This window comes from Diplotaxodon limnothrissa, linkage group LG18, assembly GCF_057381915.1.
Source record: "Diplotaxodon limnothrissa isolate DT_005_m linkage group LG18, D_limnothrissa_male_GT1.1, whole genome shotgun sequence".
In the NCBI taxonomy this organism is placed as follows: Eukaryota; Metazoa; Chordata; class Actinopteri; order Cichliformes; family Cichlidae; genus Diplotaxodon; species Diplotaxodon limnothrissa.
The window spans coordinates 35,047,073-35,063,886 of NC_140613.1; the positions used below are offsets into that span (position 1 = coordinate 35,047,073).

Here is a 16,814-nt window from a genome sequence, read left to right on the forward strand (position 1 = left end):
ACTTTTGTCCTCGTTGGCACATTTTTGGCCACTGAACTGCAAGAAGTGTCCACGGCACACTGTCTCTGTGGCTTTTACATGACTACAGAGGGACCAACTTATTCCACAGGTTCAGTAAGAAATCTGTGGAATAGTCCACATACAGTATTTGGTGCCAGCTCGCCCCTACAGAGCAGGGCTTGTATGTACATTGTGTGCAAGGTGCATAGCAAAGGTTTAAACCACACGAAAAGTAACGAAAACCCTCAAGGGCCCAAATTACTAAACGGCACAAAGTAACACAGGTGTACCAAAGGTGTGGTTAGTTTTATGGCTGTTTTACAGTAATGAAAATGCACATGCAGCAGGGGCAGCTGTAAAAATCAGTCAGTTCTTCAGTAAATCGGCCCTCAAACTGTGGGGCTGATGAAATGTATAACATGGAGCAATGACACAAGGGCACCACTAGCCTACATGTAATCTAGTGTTGCTATACAGTATGTTCAATCTTCTTTGATAAATGAAATGTGTGACAATGTACATTACTGTTTCTGTCCCCCAAACCTTTGTGTCTGGAGCTGGTGAAAGATTTGCTTTTAAGTTTAAGAATCAGCACATGGACGTTAGAAATGGGGCGCAGTTTCTTTGTTATTCTGCTTTTAACCAACGAGCATGACTAAAGATTCCCAACCTGTAAGCTGACTTCCATTGAACCTACCGGGAAAACCAGCAGAACAGATGTCAAGCGACCCCACGCAGTTTAGTAAAGCTGTCAGATCCTGTGATGATAAAGTACGACTTTAAATGCTGCAGAAACTGACTGCACTTTGTGTTTGATCTTTTTTTCTTACTAGTGATGCTGATCATGACAGACGAACTCCGTCACCGGATGTCATCATCCTGTCAGACAACGAGGCTTCCAGTCCCAGAACGACACCTCGGCCCGAGGAGCGTGTGCACAAGGCTAACCTGGACATGTTCAAGGTAAAAGGCATTCGCAGCACTCCTGCAAGGGGGCAGAAATAGACTGAATATGCTGTACAAGTCCTTTAACACTGGTGCATAAATCAAGTGTAGAGGTCGGTCGCTCAGATATTTCAGGATGCTACACTTAATGAGACCTGGCTTCACACCCTAAAAACCCTGCAGCTAGCTTAAGCCCTGCGGTCGGGGCGAGCGATGGTAGCAAAGCCACTGTTAGCTCACCCAGCAGATTGTCCTGAGCAGCAGGGAAAACAGGCCGGGTGGGTGACGGTCAGGAGGAAGCGTAGTCCTGAACTGAAGCTGCCGATGCACCACCAACCAAGAGTGATACCAGGAAGTCCTGATTGAAGCTTTTCCTTTTCACAGGAGCTATTAACACTGTTGTGTTTTTGTTTTCTTACTCCTGCACAGTTGGCGTGGAGCACCAATCATTTGTACATGTACAATGACAATAAAAGGCAATTCTGTTCTCTTAAGGAGGTGACTTGTGTGGGAGTAGAGCTTGGGTAGCTTCTCTGTACGGTGTTGTCACAAGGTTTTCAAGAAAGGAACAGTGGAGGAGTTGTGACCTTTTGAGTCACAGCACTTTCCAAAAGACATCTACTGTAATGAAATGAGTCTAATTTCATCCTGTATGTCAGAAGATCCAGAGTGTGATCAAAGTGGTGGATGGACTGTAATGTTTCCAGAGTCTGATTATAGATGCAGAGCAGAGGACGTCATTGTCAGCAGCTGTTTTAGGGAGAAGCTCTGAGTAAACGCAGGTGGACAATAAACAACAACAAATATAAGTAATAGTCAGTGTCACATGTGTGAAACCTGCATGTTTCCACAGGCTGTCATGGAAACAGGAATACAGATGTGTCTAAATACCAGCAATGACATTACTACAGATGCATGAAGAATCCTGTGAATGAATTGGTCAAAATCACTTTTTCTTGACGTAAACAGGTTTTAAATTGCTGCTTTTGACTTTGCACAAAAGAATATTTCAGCCAAACGTGTCCTGTTTACTTTCTGCAGTCACATCCTGTGTCGATGCAGAAACACGACGCGCTGTTCAAACTGCAGCTTCTGTGTAGGTTTAGTCTGGTTTATACAGACTGGCTGTTGAGTTCAACGAGCTCGAAGTTGCCTCTGGTCTTATGTCCGGATATAGTGTGCCTTTCTAATTTTGTGTGCTCGTTTGTACCAGGGGAAAACAGGAGAGGAGAGGCAGCAGATGATCAAAGCTCTAAGAGAAGAGCTTCGTCTGGAGGAGGCTCGTCTCGTGCTGCTGAAGAAGCTCAGGCAGAGTCAAATGCAGAAGGAGAATGTGGTCCAGAAGGTCAGTGCTGCTGATGCCACACATTCTCACAGTCACGGCCACTGTTGGAGCTCTGCAGCTCTTTGCATCTGTCCGTGGTGCCTCGCCGTGGTTATGTGGGTTCAGTTCAAGTCACTTTTATTTGGTGCCAAATCAGTGTTTGCTCAAGGAGGCTTCAGTGTCTTATGTCATCACGGCAGCAGTTTGTCATGTTAATATTTCAATAATTTAACTAGACAAATATATTGCATAGACTGATCCTAACATAATAATAATAATAATAGTCTAATAGTTTATATCTGGAGAGCATGACCTATATAGACAATGGATAGTGCAGGATATTGGAAATCAGTATTGAAACATGTGTGTACCCCTTAGCTGCAGACGGTACTGTAATATTGTTCTAAATCAGGGCTCCCAAAACCGTGGCTCGGGGACCACTCGCAGCCCCCGCTTGCTGCCATATATGGACCTGTAGAAATAAAATGCCGTTTGACTGTTGAAGTGACGATTTTGTTTGTTGTTGAGTGAAATGTTAAAATAAGTTCGTCAAATGATTGAATATGAAGGCGACGTGAGCAGAGACACAAACATGACGGGTGTGTTAGTTCACTGACAGACTCACAAACTAATGTGCACACCTATGTCTGCACTTCTGTTAAATACGAACAAAAATAGGAAAAAAAGATTTGTCTTGTTGTAGAAAATTTGAATTTTTTTTAAACAAAACTACATTTTAGGGGAGATTTGTGGGTGTTTTCTTGTTTGTTTTTGTTTGCCCTCGCATGAGACAACAGTGCCAGCAGTGTCTCGTTTAGTTTGAGAGCCCTGCTCTAAATCATATGCAGTAAACATTTATATATGAAGAAAGCACCAGAAAATCAATCTGAGATATTCCAGTCCTGGTTTATCGTTGCTCTCTTGCAGGTCCCAGTGGTCCAGAATGCTGCGTCATCTGTGCAGCCTCCTCCCATCCACAGCTCTCCTGTCCTGGGGAAGCTACCTGTGAGGCCAGGTCTACACAACCCTGAGCCCCAGAACCTCCGCACTGCACAGGTGTGTGAGTGAGTGTGAGGCGAAGGGTACATTTTCATTAGAGATCACACCAGTGAAGTTCCTGTTTTCCAGGAACTGTGTGATTGTTGGGGTTCTGTAGTGTTGTCTCGACCTTGCACCTTAAACCAGCCGTGCTGACTTTAAATGACGTCTTTGACTCACAAAGAAAGAACAAGAACTACAGAAGTCACTCAGTGTAACCAACAGCAAAGCTGCACCAGTGTCTCTGATGTAAATGAACCTTAGACGTTTTGGCTGTAAGAAAGGGTCATGTGACCATGTAGGACAGTAATGGAATCTGAAATGTCTCCTTTTTATCTGTAGTCACATTTTAAACTTCACCAAATGTAGAGTACTTACAGAGACGGCTCCGCACGCTGAACTCCCGCCTTTTGTTGATGTCTTTAGCAAAATGTCAGTTTTCTTTGAGACTGAATCCACGTCTCTGCTGTGGGACAGCGTGGATATGCTATCAGTGACTCCAGGTTAGCCTATCTGATTTACTGAGATGATTCATCGCCTTGTTGGTGGTTGCACCACTCACTGTAGAGGAATGTTCTTACCAAGTACGGTCTTGTTTTCATCTTTTAGCCAATGATACGTGCCAGTTTTTAAAAACTGTGCAAGCTTTCAGTTTTGAGACTCAAAAGGGAAAAAAACTAAATCTTCTGGATTTTTAGCTCCAGATAAAATTTTGAGCTACGGTGGATAAAAAAGCACTTAAACATAGAAGAACGTGCTTGTGTGAATGAGCCATGGTGTGTATTATCCATTTACAGTAAACCAGGTGAGCAGGTGTCATTTGCAGACATCAGGGATTTTCTCTGATCTCTGCTGAACAATGAAACCCTTTGTTGCCCTTCTCCTTTCTGCAGGGTCACACAGTCATCCGGTCAGCAGCTAATGCAAACTTGCCCCCCATATTGATGTCTCAGCGAGTGATAGCACCCAACCCTGCCCAGCTGCAGGGCCAGAGGGTCGCGTCCAAACCTGGGATGTCTCGTTCCAGTTCCAACAGCATGGCTAATGCTGTCAGCTACCAGCAGGTATAGAGTCAAACCGACCTGGGGTAAAGCATTCTTTTGAGAAAGGTGTGAACTTGTATGGTGAATGGTAGGACTGCCTAGAGAGAGATCACTGATCAAATCCTTTACATATGTGGCTTTTCTCAGTAATAGAGGGTAGGGCTGGGCCATATTATACCGTTCACGGTAATACTGTTAGGCAACGATAGGAAAATGAAATATCGCGATAGAATATGGGTAAAACGCGCATGCGCAGTGCCTTTGTTTTCATACGCACATGGCCGATTGTTGAGTGAAACAGATGATCCAGAATTGGTTTGTAAAAATGGAGCAACTTCCGTGATGTGGAACTGGTTTGGTGTTTGTCCGTCAGATACACAACAAAGCACATTTTTTTGCAGAACATGCAAGCGGCCGTTGTTATTGTCGTATTTGTCGGACTAAGATGCTCTTAAATCTGGGAGTAATCTGGGTCCTAAACTCCGTATGCTTCAGGTCAAACAAACACTGCAGCATCACTTAGAGTTAAAAACTGTCTAAATTCTTTCATCTTTAATAAAACGACCAGCATTGCTGCTTTACCAGGTGTAACTATAAAGTTTAACTTCCAGGCATCCATGAAAACTAAAGTTATTACATTTAACGGAGTTAGACGTTAGCAGGAAGCTAGCGGAAGTTAGCTCGCTAGTTTCGCTAGTTACCTAAGCATGATATTGCATGTTCTGACTGAGAGATTTCTGAAAAAATTCAAACGTACAGCTCTGCTATCACTTCCAACATAAATGAAGACAGGAAACTAAACAGCAGTGACGTTTGTAGGGTTACTGAAGTTGGGCTAGCTGGTATATAATGATGTGCTACGTGATCGCTAGCGACACAGCTATGTTAGCATAACATAAACAGTGAAGCTGGAGGACGAACACTAACACTTTTCCACTTATAAAAGTTAACGTTAAGGTTTCTGATAGTTAGAGACAAATGCAATCGCATGGCAGGATGCTGTAAAAGGAACAATCTTCAGTCAGGAGAACTGAGATAATCCATCCACAATACGAGGTTAGTGATTAATATACTGCAACAACATGGGAATAGAGCCGCTGCCAGAGAATTCAACATTAATGAATCAATGGTACAGAAGTGGAGGAAGCAAGAAGAATGAGTTTAATAAAGTTTGATTTATCTGACTGCTTTGTTTCGCTTAATGTGCCTTATAATCCCGTGCACCTTATGGTCCGAAAAATACGTACTGCACACTGCAGTTTAATGTTGCAAAGCACCTCTTTTTAACTTCAGTGGATATTATACATGGTTATGCTCAGGATATGTCAGCCCATTTCTACTGGAAATGCCTTTTGGTTAAACTTTCAGCAAGGAATTTGCATTTGCACTGTTACATTTTTATAAAGCTTTAATGTACATAAAAACCAGCTTCTTGTTTAAGTGAAAATAAATAGAAGGTTGTCTTTTTGCACTAGTAATGTTGTGGAGTTGTATTTTGTCTCGCATCAATTATATCGTCAGTTATATCGTTATCGCAAATTTTCAAATATATATCGTGATAAATATTTTTGGCCATATCGCCCTGCTCTAATAGAGGGTGTATATCTCTCTGCAGGCCAGTCAGGTGGCAGCTTCCCAGCGCTCAGGCTCCAGTGCCATGTACATGAACCTGGCCCACATGCAAGCAGCAGCAGCTGGGGCCGGCGGTCTGGGCGGAGCTTCGGCCGTCAGCCCGTCCACCATGTCTGGTTCAGCCAGCGGAGCGGTGAGCTCCATGGCAGACCAGGCGAGCAGTCAGGCAGCAGCCAAGCTGGCCCTAAGGAAGCAGCTGGAGAAAACCTTATTGGAGATCCCTCCACCCAAACCCCCAGCCCCTCTCCTGCACTTCCTGCCCTCTGCTGCCAACAGTGAGTTCATCTACATGGTGGGCCTCGAGGAGGTGGTGCAGAGTGTGCTCGACAGTCAGGGTAAGTAAATATCAGATATTGGGGGAGGAAACATCTGCAGCAAATCTTTGATTTATACCTAACCTGTCAAATTGAACTGACAGACAAACCATGAATACGGTATATTTAAATAAATACGTAAGCGTTTGTGTGTTTGCACCAAACTCCTTTGGTTGTGTGAGCATGACCCAGAGACCATTTTGATAATAATTATAAAAATTTGCCAAGACTTTGTGTGCTGACTAAATCTCCCCAGCAGGTGGTGCTATTGTTTCTTCTGTCCATAGTTTGGGCATCGCAATAACCAATCAAGGCTTAGCAGAGCCAGAAGCAGGAAGTTCTTCTCGTATGTGCGGTCATGGTTGAGAAATCATTGTCCCTGAATCCAGCTCCATCCTTGTAGCACTGCCTTTTTACCCTGTCAGCCTTTAAAGGTCTGAATACAGGAGGCTACACCTGGCACCTGTCTGCTCAGCTGTGCTTGAATCACTAAGAGCAGAACAAAGTGCCTTCAGTTTGTGTCAGGAGTGCTGTGATGACTTTAAGGTTTAAAGTAAATTCTGGGTGTGCGTCTGCTCGAGCACCGCCTGTCGCTGTAGCTCTGTCGTTGTTAACGGAGTCCTGTCTGTAGGTAAACTCAGAGGGACGCTGGCCCGTCTGGAGCCTTTCTTCTGCGCCCAGTGCAGAACTGACTTCACCCCCCACTGGAAGCAGGAGAAGAGTGGGAGAATCCTCTGCGAGCAGTGCATGACATCCAATCAGAAAAAGGCTTTGAAGGCAGAGCATACCAACAGGCTGAAGAATGCCTTTGTGAAGGCCTTACAACAGGAGCAGGTTAGCAGCTTATGTACCTGCATCATGCTGGCTGATTCTTACTCTCACTTAAGTTTGTTTATGTCACGAGATTGTGTGGCTATCACAATTTTACTGTCTAGCCACACAAAGTGTTGTCGTCTGGTGTTGGTAGCAAAGTGATAAATAAATAATAGGGACACAGTTGGGACTGCGTTTCATGTTTTTAAACATCCGAGTCACTAATGAGCACGTTGTCGTTCTGACTCAGCAGAGCCTCACCTGGCTTCACCCTAAAAAGCTGGTGTCAGCTAGCTAGGTTAACCCAGGGTTTTCACTGCATGGTCACATCACAGGGATGGCATTGGCAGCATCTGGATAAATAAGTCTGCTGTGAGCAGAGCAGCTGATTTTAAAAAGGAAGTTAAAAGTGCTCCAGAGCTTTTCAGTACTGAAAACCCTGAATTAGTGCTGAAGTTACTCAGATAAGATGTAATCCTGCTTTGCAGTCTCTTTGTTACCACACCTAAACTCCCAAACATAGCTAGGGTATTTGGTAGTGATTATGGAGTCGTTGAATGTAAGTACATGGTGGCACCAATGCACAAGACTCCTGAATGTGGTTCTCTTGTTAGGAGATTGAACAGAGGCTGCAGCAGCAGGCTGCTCTCTCTCCCAGCTCAGTCCCTACCAACGCCTCCAAGTCTGACACCATGATCCGACATCATGCCCTCCGCCAGGTATGTTCCAGCAGAGAGTCCACTATTAACTTGGAAGGAATAAGGAGATGTATGGTGCTCGTGTGTATGTATTCCAAACCAAATGTGCTTCAAGCAATAACTAGCAAATCTCTGGTTCTTAGGCTCCCCAGCCTCAGGCCTCCCTGCAGCAAGGGCTGTCGAACTCGGCACGAGGGGTCCTGTCCAACTTTGCCCAGGCCTCCCAGCTCTCTGTGGCCAGCAGCCTCATGGGCATGACCAGTGCCAAGCATTGTGGCGGCAGCAACAGCAGCAGTAACAGACTGCAGCATGACAACCGTCGGCAGATCTACAACATCCCAGGTACCTACACCTTTGCCCTTTCTGCTTGATGGGTGAGGGTCCGTGTGTGTGTTTTGTTTCCTGCCGTGCATCTTAGTCAACATCAGCCATTCGTAGGTTTATTAGCTCCACCCAGGACGTTGTGTTTTGTCTTTCTGTCTGTAAACACGACAGCTCAGAAACTATGGAATGAATTCTGATAAAACTTTGCAGGGGTGTAGAGCGAAGGCGACAACCAGCCATTCAAATCAGCATCCACCAAGGTCTTTAACATTAGCTTAAGCAGAGACGTGGCTATCAGCAAGTCAGAAGGTCAGGACGAGTTACACTGTGGCTTTATAGAAAGCATATGATTGGGTGTTGGGGGGTGGAGGGGTGGGGTCGACTGATACTGCACGAAGACAGAGGAGTATGTGAGGGTGGTGCAGAATATGTGACAGTTGGATTATATAAGCCTGGGAACAACTCTGAGTGCAGTCTTGTTTACATGGATGTGAATGAGAGTGAGGCAGGTGTGACGGTAAATATGCCAGAGAAGGTTATCTGGGGTCAATCATTCAAACAAACGGGAGAAAGTGAGGACGCAGATGTTTCGCTGTGTCCACCTCTGTATCGATGTAGTTTTATTGCTGTTTCTTTACATTCAAAAAATTCTAGTAAACGTATAAAATAAGAAAATAAGGCTAGTTCATGTCAATAGCAACAAAACAAAAGGTCACTTACAAATGTTTGAGCCTTAAACTCTACAAAGTGCATCTTCTCTGAATGTTGTCCTTCTGCTTCCACAGGGTTAAACATTGCCTATCTGAACCCAGCGGCTGTCGGAGCCCATAAGAGCTCCAGCTTAGCAGACCGGCAGAGAGAGTACCTGTTGGACATGATCCCGCCTCGATCCATATCGCAGTCGATCACTGGACAGAAATGAGCCCTGTCCAGCTCTTGCCCCTTGAAGCCACCTTCATCTTCATACCTAAACCATACCGAAGCACTCCTAAATCAGTCGATACCCTCTCCTCTTCACCTCTCATCGCATGCAGTGCCTGTCCATGTGCCTACCTTAAACTGACCCATAAAAACCCCACCAAGTTGGACAAGGACTCTAAACGACCAGTGCATTTGACATGCTCTTAATATAGTAAAATCCTTCTTCTTCAGTCTATTTAAGAATTATAATTCCCCTTATTATAACTGGTGGTAGCATTATTATTCCCACAACTACCATATTTGCTTCTGTTACTATTACTCATTATGCTTTTTCCTTTTGATGGTTTGTTTTTCTGCTGTTTATCTTTGACTCTGGGTAGTGACGGCCTGTCGTTGTCGGTTTCTTTAGGCCAAGGTCATATAGGATTTTTTTTTTCTTTATAATTTGTCCTACAGCTTAGCTGCGATTGTTGCTAGTAACAGAAGATCAAGATGATGCGTTCTGGTTGCTATGCAACTTACAAGCTTTGTAAAATAGTCTCGACTTGGATGAAACAGTGGAAAATCCCGATGGGTACAAAAACAGACAGTTTGAGGCTCTGCATGCTCTTGAAAAGAGGATGAAGAACCCATTTTAAAAATGGAAAAGCTGGAGGGAGGGAAGGAGGGAGCAGCAGAGCACCCACACCTGTACAATCTCCCTAAAAGGGCCTGCTTCACAGCGACACACAGCCAAAATTCTGATATGCTAAAGTTAAGTTTCAGGACAGCGCCGGAGATTCTGCCAGCAACAGAGTTAATGAACTGGAAGCGAGCGACAGACGAAAGCAAAAGAAAATCCTATGTGATCGGTGTTCGGATAATCTTTCCTTTGCTTCCACCGTCGTTCACGAAAAGCTTCTTATCAGGTTCTTCATTTCAGATTGAAACAGTAACACACTTTTTTATGCTGGATGATACTTAAGTTGTACTAATCACGATGGACAGTCACAGCAGTTTACCATCTGCCTCTTCAGGAGACCAGCAGTCAGTCGAAGCTCCAGCGAGACGGAAGCTGACAGGCCGAGTGTGTCGTCTGTGTACCTGCCAAGTATTGGGGCTGCTGATGCTCTTCATTCAGACAGAAACCTGTTGGTCCCATCCCATTTCACTATTTCCCAGTGACCTACTAAACCACCTCACCCATACTCCCCACCCCAAACCTTCGGCTGTTCAGTATGCACAGACTGAACCCTTTCACCCCGCTGTTCCTCGTGGCATCGCGTGTTCTTTGAGAGAGCGAAAAGACCTCAAAGCTAAAGGTGGAAGCATATTTTGTGCGTCCAAACCACAGACTCTGTAACTACAAATCTGGGTTCTTCTTCTTTTTATATTTTGGTTTTTAGATTATTTTCTAAATGTTGTGCAACACCCATTCCCAAACCCTAACTACTATTCCCATCCCTACCTCATCCCTTTTTGTTTGTTTGTTTAAACTTTATGCGGCGTCTCCTAATAAAATGGTTGCGTACCTGAGAGGTACAGCTGCCGGAGACGATAATAATCAACATAAAACAGAAACTATTAAAATGTCTGTATGGATTATGTATAGATACCTAGCTTCAGAGAAAAAGGACGTGGATTTTATCTTTTAAGGAGAGGCATGGCTCAATCATCGTGTGTCTGCTCTGCACACACGTTTCCTCTCCAGAGGAGCACTGTGCATATTTCAAATTAGATGTTTTTGTATGGAGAAGAGTTAAGAGTGGCTGCGGTCTGGATGCTGGCTGACGGCTAACCAGAGTCCGGTGAGACGCTCCGATTTCACCGAGGTGTGTTTTGTGTTTCTCGTTTTGCTTTATTTACAGGCTCATGTTCATAATCCCCAAAAGATGTTTACATGCTTTTAATGTTCAAAAACACTTTATGATCCTGCACTTCTACAAATGCTCCGTTTGAGTTTCTGTCGCTTTAAAGCCCTCCTTCCAAAATTCCAACTCCACTCTTATTGGTCAGCTGTGATGACACAAGCAAGGCAAAGTTGGTGACATAGCTGAACACTTTGTGGGCTTCTTAACAAAGGCCTTACCTGAAGCCACCACAGGATGACTACATGTTGCTTCTATCCCTGAGGGCGCTCACTGAAGTCACAGCAGAGCTGACGTTGGTCTTGATGGCGTTATTTGTCACTACTTGTTCTGTTGTTGACAACATGAACAGGAGGAAGTCGATGAAAACAGGTTTGTGTGGAACGTCTCTTTGTTGAAACAGCTCAGTTAGCATGTTAGCATGACCAGTGCTAAATGGACTGGTAGCGCTTTTCTGCTCTATCTGAGCGCTCAAAGCGCTTTACACAACTTGGTGATTCACCCAATCACACAAGCGCTGTCTGACTAACATTCACACACATTCACACTCCGATGGACGCATCGGAGAGCAACCTGGGGTTAGCATCTTGCCCAAGGATATTTGGCGTGCAGACTGGAGCAGACGGGGATCGAACCACCAACCTTCCGATCAGTAGGCCACCTGCTCTGCTGCTGGTGTGTCACCTCCAGTCATGCTCCAGTTGTTACTCCTTTTGAAACATGCACAAAGAAGTTATCGAACACACTGAATAAAGTTTGGAGAAAAGCTGAAAGAGACACTCAACTTGTTGATAAATGACTAAATCCTAATTTACTCTCTGCAAATGTTGGACCTCAGTCCCAGCTTTCATTTCACTGGTGCCCAGTTTGTACATGTATCTAGAAGATGGAGTTACTCCACTCATATTCTGACACATAACCCTTACAGAGCCCAGTGTCAGGCCTGCACCCCGCTCTCACTCATGTGACAGATCACTGCAGCAAGTGTGCCGTTGGTAATGGACCGGTTCTTACGCAGCCCTTTGCTACTGTACCTGAGCACTCTGTGCGCTTTATACAACGTAACCTCATCCACCCAAACACTTTTTCTCTTTTTGCTCAAGCGTTTTCTCTCTAACATTCGTACTGTGATGGATGCATCGGGCACAACTCGGGCTCAGTATCCTGCCCCAGGATGTTTGACCTGAGCAGCCAGGGATTGAACCACCGACTCTCTGGTTAGTAGTTGACCTCCTGCTCGAGCTCCCGAGCTACAGCTGCCCCTTTGTGTTTGTGTAAAATGATCCATTGTTGTTGTTCTTTGGTCGCACATCAGTTACAGAGTTCTTATTGCAAACTAAATTCCATCTCAGTCCCAGGATCGGTAATGTTTACCATTGGTTAAAGTGACAGCACTCGTCGTTCAGATGGAGAACTTTTGGCATGAGAGTGAAACTAGTGAGAAGAACCAATCGTTCAATGTTATTACGAACAGACTCTTCGCCTGTTCCAGGCCCATCTTCGCTGTGCTCTGGATAAGAAACGGTGAAAGTTGGTGACATAACTGTCACTGGGCTTTTACATGAGCAGCTCTCAACGCTGCAGCAGAGTAATGTGCAGTTTCCAAAGTGTCAGGAAATGTTATTCTTCCAACATAGTTGTGGAGTTGAGACGGGTTGAAAACTGCGGTGCTGTCAAATGAACAGAACTAAGCATCTGATGGTGTTAATCCACTTTTATCTATTTATCATGCAAGTGTGTGTTTTCACAAACCATTTGAAGTATTTTCATGACGACGTCGATGGTTTTGCTCCGGACTAAACCTCTAAACCTGCCCAAACCCAATCTGTCTTACACAGGTTGGACAGTTGCTTCATCACAGTTAGTTTGAGACCTAACAACAGCTGTCACAACCAGCAGTGTTAGATTGTGGTTGGCTGCCTACAGACAGCAGGCAGAAAGCTCGTTTTCCCATAAACGTAACTTTTTCTTCTTCTTTCTTTTTTGCTTATCTTGCCTTAGTGGACCATCACAGTGGATTTGAAATCAAGGTGTTATTGAAATGCAGACTTTGTTTTAATTCAAAGGGTTTAAACAAAAATATTGCATCACCTGTTGAATCTTTTTTACATCTTTCAGAGGCTCAAAAGTATTTGGACAGACTGCTGTAATTTTAAATGTACGGATTATTTTTAATACTTCACTGAAATCCTGTGCTGTCAAAGACTGCCCGAAGTCTCGAACCCACGGACATCACCAGCTGTTTCCTCCATCGTGATACTCTGCCAGGCCGTTATTCCATTTACTCCAGCTGCCTTCAGCTGCTTTTTGTGTGTGTTTGCCTTCAGATTTGCCTCAATACTCAATCAATGTCCCATTTCTTTGTCTCAGAAAAGCTCTAGGGTTGCTCATGCAGTATGTTTGGGACATTGTCCATGTGCACTGAGGTGTCATCCAGTCAGTTTTGGAGCATTTGGCTAAATCTGAGCAGAGAGATCCTGTACACTGCAGAATTCATCCTGATGCTTCTGTCACGTCACCAATAAGTTGTTTTCAGGCATACATACGTATGCCACAACACTGCCTCCACCTGCTCTTTTAGATATTCTTTGTAAATGTCTCATCTGTCCTGGTTGATGGAGCGTAACCACCTTCATGCTGAGAGTTCCCATGATCAGCTAAGTACAAGTTCAACATTCACCATTAATTCCACATCTGTTTTCTCCTTTGTCAGGGAACAATGAGGGAGTCTGACCACGAATCTGCTTGTCTGTCAGTTGTCCAGTTACTTTTGACCCTTGAAGAATCAGTCAGTCAACAGTCAATGCAACACTTCTGTCAATTAAACCAGAAAGTCTGGTTTTGTCACATGTTGATTTGGTTTCAAGTCCACTGTCGTTGTGTGAAAGGCAAAATTTCATGGTCCAAAAACCTCTGGAAATAACTGTATGATGGTGGTGTTGAAGGTTTGGGAGGGAACATGAGCAATCTTCATAACTGTAATGAGGCTGTGCAGACAGCAGGTTATATGACCAACACATCATTCAGACTGCAGTCGAACCCTCTCATAATCTACGCAAGGAGAACGTGTTCAGGTCAAGTCTTTGGTGTTGTTGGTGACAACACTCGGCTATTTCGAGCAGTGTTCAGTTAACGTGCAGTATTATTCACAGCACACTGGCCCTCCAGGAGTCTGACGCATGCAGATTACTGATGATGATCTGCGACAGCATCCCGGCAGATTCAGATTATTGATAGAGACCTTGGACTAACGTGTAGTGAAACATGGCTGACCTGTTGCAAAGGACTCCGCATGACCTGACACGACCTCTGGCCGCCATGTTGGATTTCTTCAGCTCTCGAGTACCAGCTGATGTTTCTCACAGAAACGTTTACCTCGGTTTGTGTACGGTGTTTGAATGTCACAGATTACAGTTGTTTCTCTGATCCTTTGGTTTATGACTGAGCAGCTGCACAACTACACTCAGTTCATTGAAAAGTGTTTGCTAATCCACATGAACTGCTCCTTTTTAAAAATGATTCACATATTGCAACTTGACATTGGCATTTAGCTTAAAGCACTGCTGTGTTCAAGTAAAAGGCACATGTGAATGTACGAGCCAGAGAAGTGATGGTAGCAGTTAAGACCAAAAATACAGTTTTAAGAAAATGGATAAAAGAGCTTCTCTCTAAAGTACGTCAGCACTTCATCAGCTAATCTTTGCAGGTCGGTCACAGTAGTCTTCTCCTGTTTAATGAGCCCACCAGCCAAGAAAATCACCTGTAAGCTGCACGCGGGACGATTTTTGGTCCATAAAGAGAGCAGCACCAAATCATGACAGAGGAGTGTTGAACACAGTGGGAAGCAAAACTATCCAAAAACATGAGTTTTGCATCTGAAAGCACTTTGAATGGTCAGACGACAGTAGAGAAGGCAACACTGTCCTGAGCTTCTTCACAGCTCAGGACAGTGTTGGAGTTCACATGATGACCCATGGAAAGGTCAGTGTTTCCTCTTATGCCCAGTTTGAGAGCTGTTAGTTTCCCCTCTCCCTAATTCAGCTGTTTTCTCACATGTGCATCTTATAGCCTACTAACAATCAAAGTGTGTTATATTGTTATTGACACAGGGATAGAAGTTTCAGTGTTCAAATCCACAGATTGTGGCTGATACTCTCGTAAGTTTCTCAAATTTGCTTAAATATGAAGGTGGGTGCTGTAACAGTCTAAGGCCTGTCGCCCTGCAGTGAACGCGCTGCCTCATAAAGGCTGTACGATACAGTAATGTCAACTTTTATTACAGTGTTACTGAACGAATCCTAAGCAAGTATCGGTACTGAGTCGACTCTGATGAAGCTCCGTGTGAATCCATCTGTGGTTCAAAGCTCAGCTCCAATAAGCCCTGCATCGTCTACATGCGTATAGTGTTTGTGCGGTTTTTTTGTTTGTTTGTTTGTTTGTTTTGTTGTGCGTTCTGGTTGTGTCCAAGTAATCCAGACCTGCCTGTCACTACTACAGAATGATCCAGTGACAAACAGTCCACAGAGAGCGATCCAAGATCCCTGCTGTGAGCTGGCACTATGTGTATAAAGACTGAGCTGAATGGGAGACAACGTTTGAAATTGGATGTAGCGAAACGATACCTGAAATCTATTTTTGCTCCAACTCCTGGTCCGATCTGCTTTAGCTGCAAAGCTAAAGTTTAAATGACAAAATAAGCTCCCGTCTCTCTTTTTGCAGATGCATTTATACATCTTTGTATTTGAACTTTGTTCTTTTCAACATCACTTTTTAGATTTTCAAGTCATTCTTTATTCTAAGGATTTGTTTGTTTTCTTTCTGTCGCAGTTAAAAAAAATATTGACTATGAAATAAATGACACAATATTTGCTAGGTTTTAAGTGATAATGACTTATTGTACATATGCATTTTTTCCTCCGTTACTGAAAAAAGAAATTAAATGGTTGTACATTGTGTAGAAAAGCAAACAAAAAGCCATGAATATTGTGAAGCTTGTCATTTCGTTTTGTGATCACTGTGTATTATTGTGTAACAAATGTGCAAAATGTTTGGGATTCCTTTTCTTTCGCCCGTTCTGCTTCTTGAAGCAGCCTTGCTGGTTGCATTTGCTGTTATTTTGAACTAGTTAGCGTTTGCAGGGAAGTGCTCACTGGTTCAGATCAGAATGGTCTGAAACTCCCGTCTGAATACTTCGACGCATTAAACTTTAGATACCTTCAAATTACTTGTTGATGGAAACACTCTGATTGGTCGGACTCGGTGGGCCTAGCCCTCACTGTCAGAACGCCGTCACGTTGGCGAAACCACCTCTCGTAATTACGTTTCTGTGTTTTGATGGAAACGATTACTGCTCCCCGGTTTGTTACACGCAGGCAGACAGCGGATCGACACGAACCACTAAGACGCAGATTCTTACAACTGTTGAAACTTTTTGTTTGTTTAGCTTTTTCGTAAAGAAGCGCTCGCCCTGAATCAGTGACCACTTTTTCTGCCGACACCAGCATACAACACGTATGATACTGTACTGTTTGGCTTTATCTTCTATTAATTGTTGTTGCTAATGCAGGGAATGATTTAACTGCAAAATCATTGTTTCTTTTTGCATAGTGTTGACAATTTTAAATATCTGGGAAGTAGGAACGAATGATAAAACGGACCAGAGACTAATCAGACTAATTTTTGTTTTACTTGCATCAATCCTGACCTTTTGCACATACTTGATATTTAACGGTCTTCAAAAAAAACGTCAAGAAAATAATGCTGTTTGAATACTGCCAGTTGATTGACAATTATGCATTGATTGAAAAAAAATAAGCTAATTTTGGAGGAAATAACTTTGTAATATTTATCTCTTGCAAGCTATGTTTAATAAAGGTTGAAACAATTTGCTTCAAAGTGTCAACGTCATTCAGCTT

General features: G+C 43.7%; 1 protein-coding gene across 2 annotated transcripts in view; it reads left to right on the forward strand.

The window, feature by feature from the left end:
• Nucleotides 1-15,660, forward strand: part of gatad2b (GATA zinc finger domain containing 2B) — a 42,778-nt gene extending 27,118 nt beyond the window's left edge. For both annotated transcript variants that reach the window (XM_085377742.1, XM_085377743.1), the window contains exons 3-11: nt 834-963; nt 2,159-2,290; nt 3,197-3,325; nt 4,201-4,371; nt 5,966-6,317; nt 6,928-7,130; nt 7,724-7,828; nt 7,951-8,149; nt 8,917-15,660. In XM_085377742.1, coding sequence (XP_085233868.1) covers nt 834-963; nt 2,159-2,290; nt 3,197-3,325; nt 4,201-4,371; nt 5,966-6,317; nt 6,928-7,130; nt 7,724-7,828; nt 7,951-8,149; nt 8,917-9,053 — 1,558 coding nt within the window. In that variant the 3' untranslated portion in view covers nt 9,054-15,660. The remainder of the gene's footprint in view (nt 1-833; nt 964-2,158; nt 2,291-3,196; nt 3,326-4,200; nt 4,372-5,965; nt 6,318-6,927; nt 7,131-7,723; nt 7,829-7,950; nt 8,150-8,916) is intronic.
• The last annotated feature ends 1,154 nt before the right edge of the window (nt 15,661-16,814 follow it).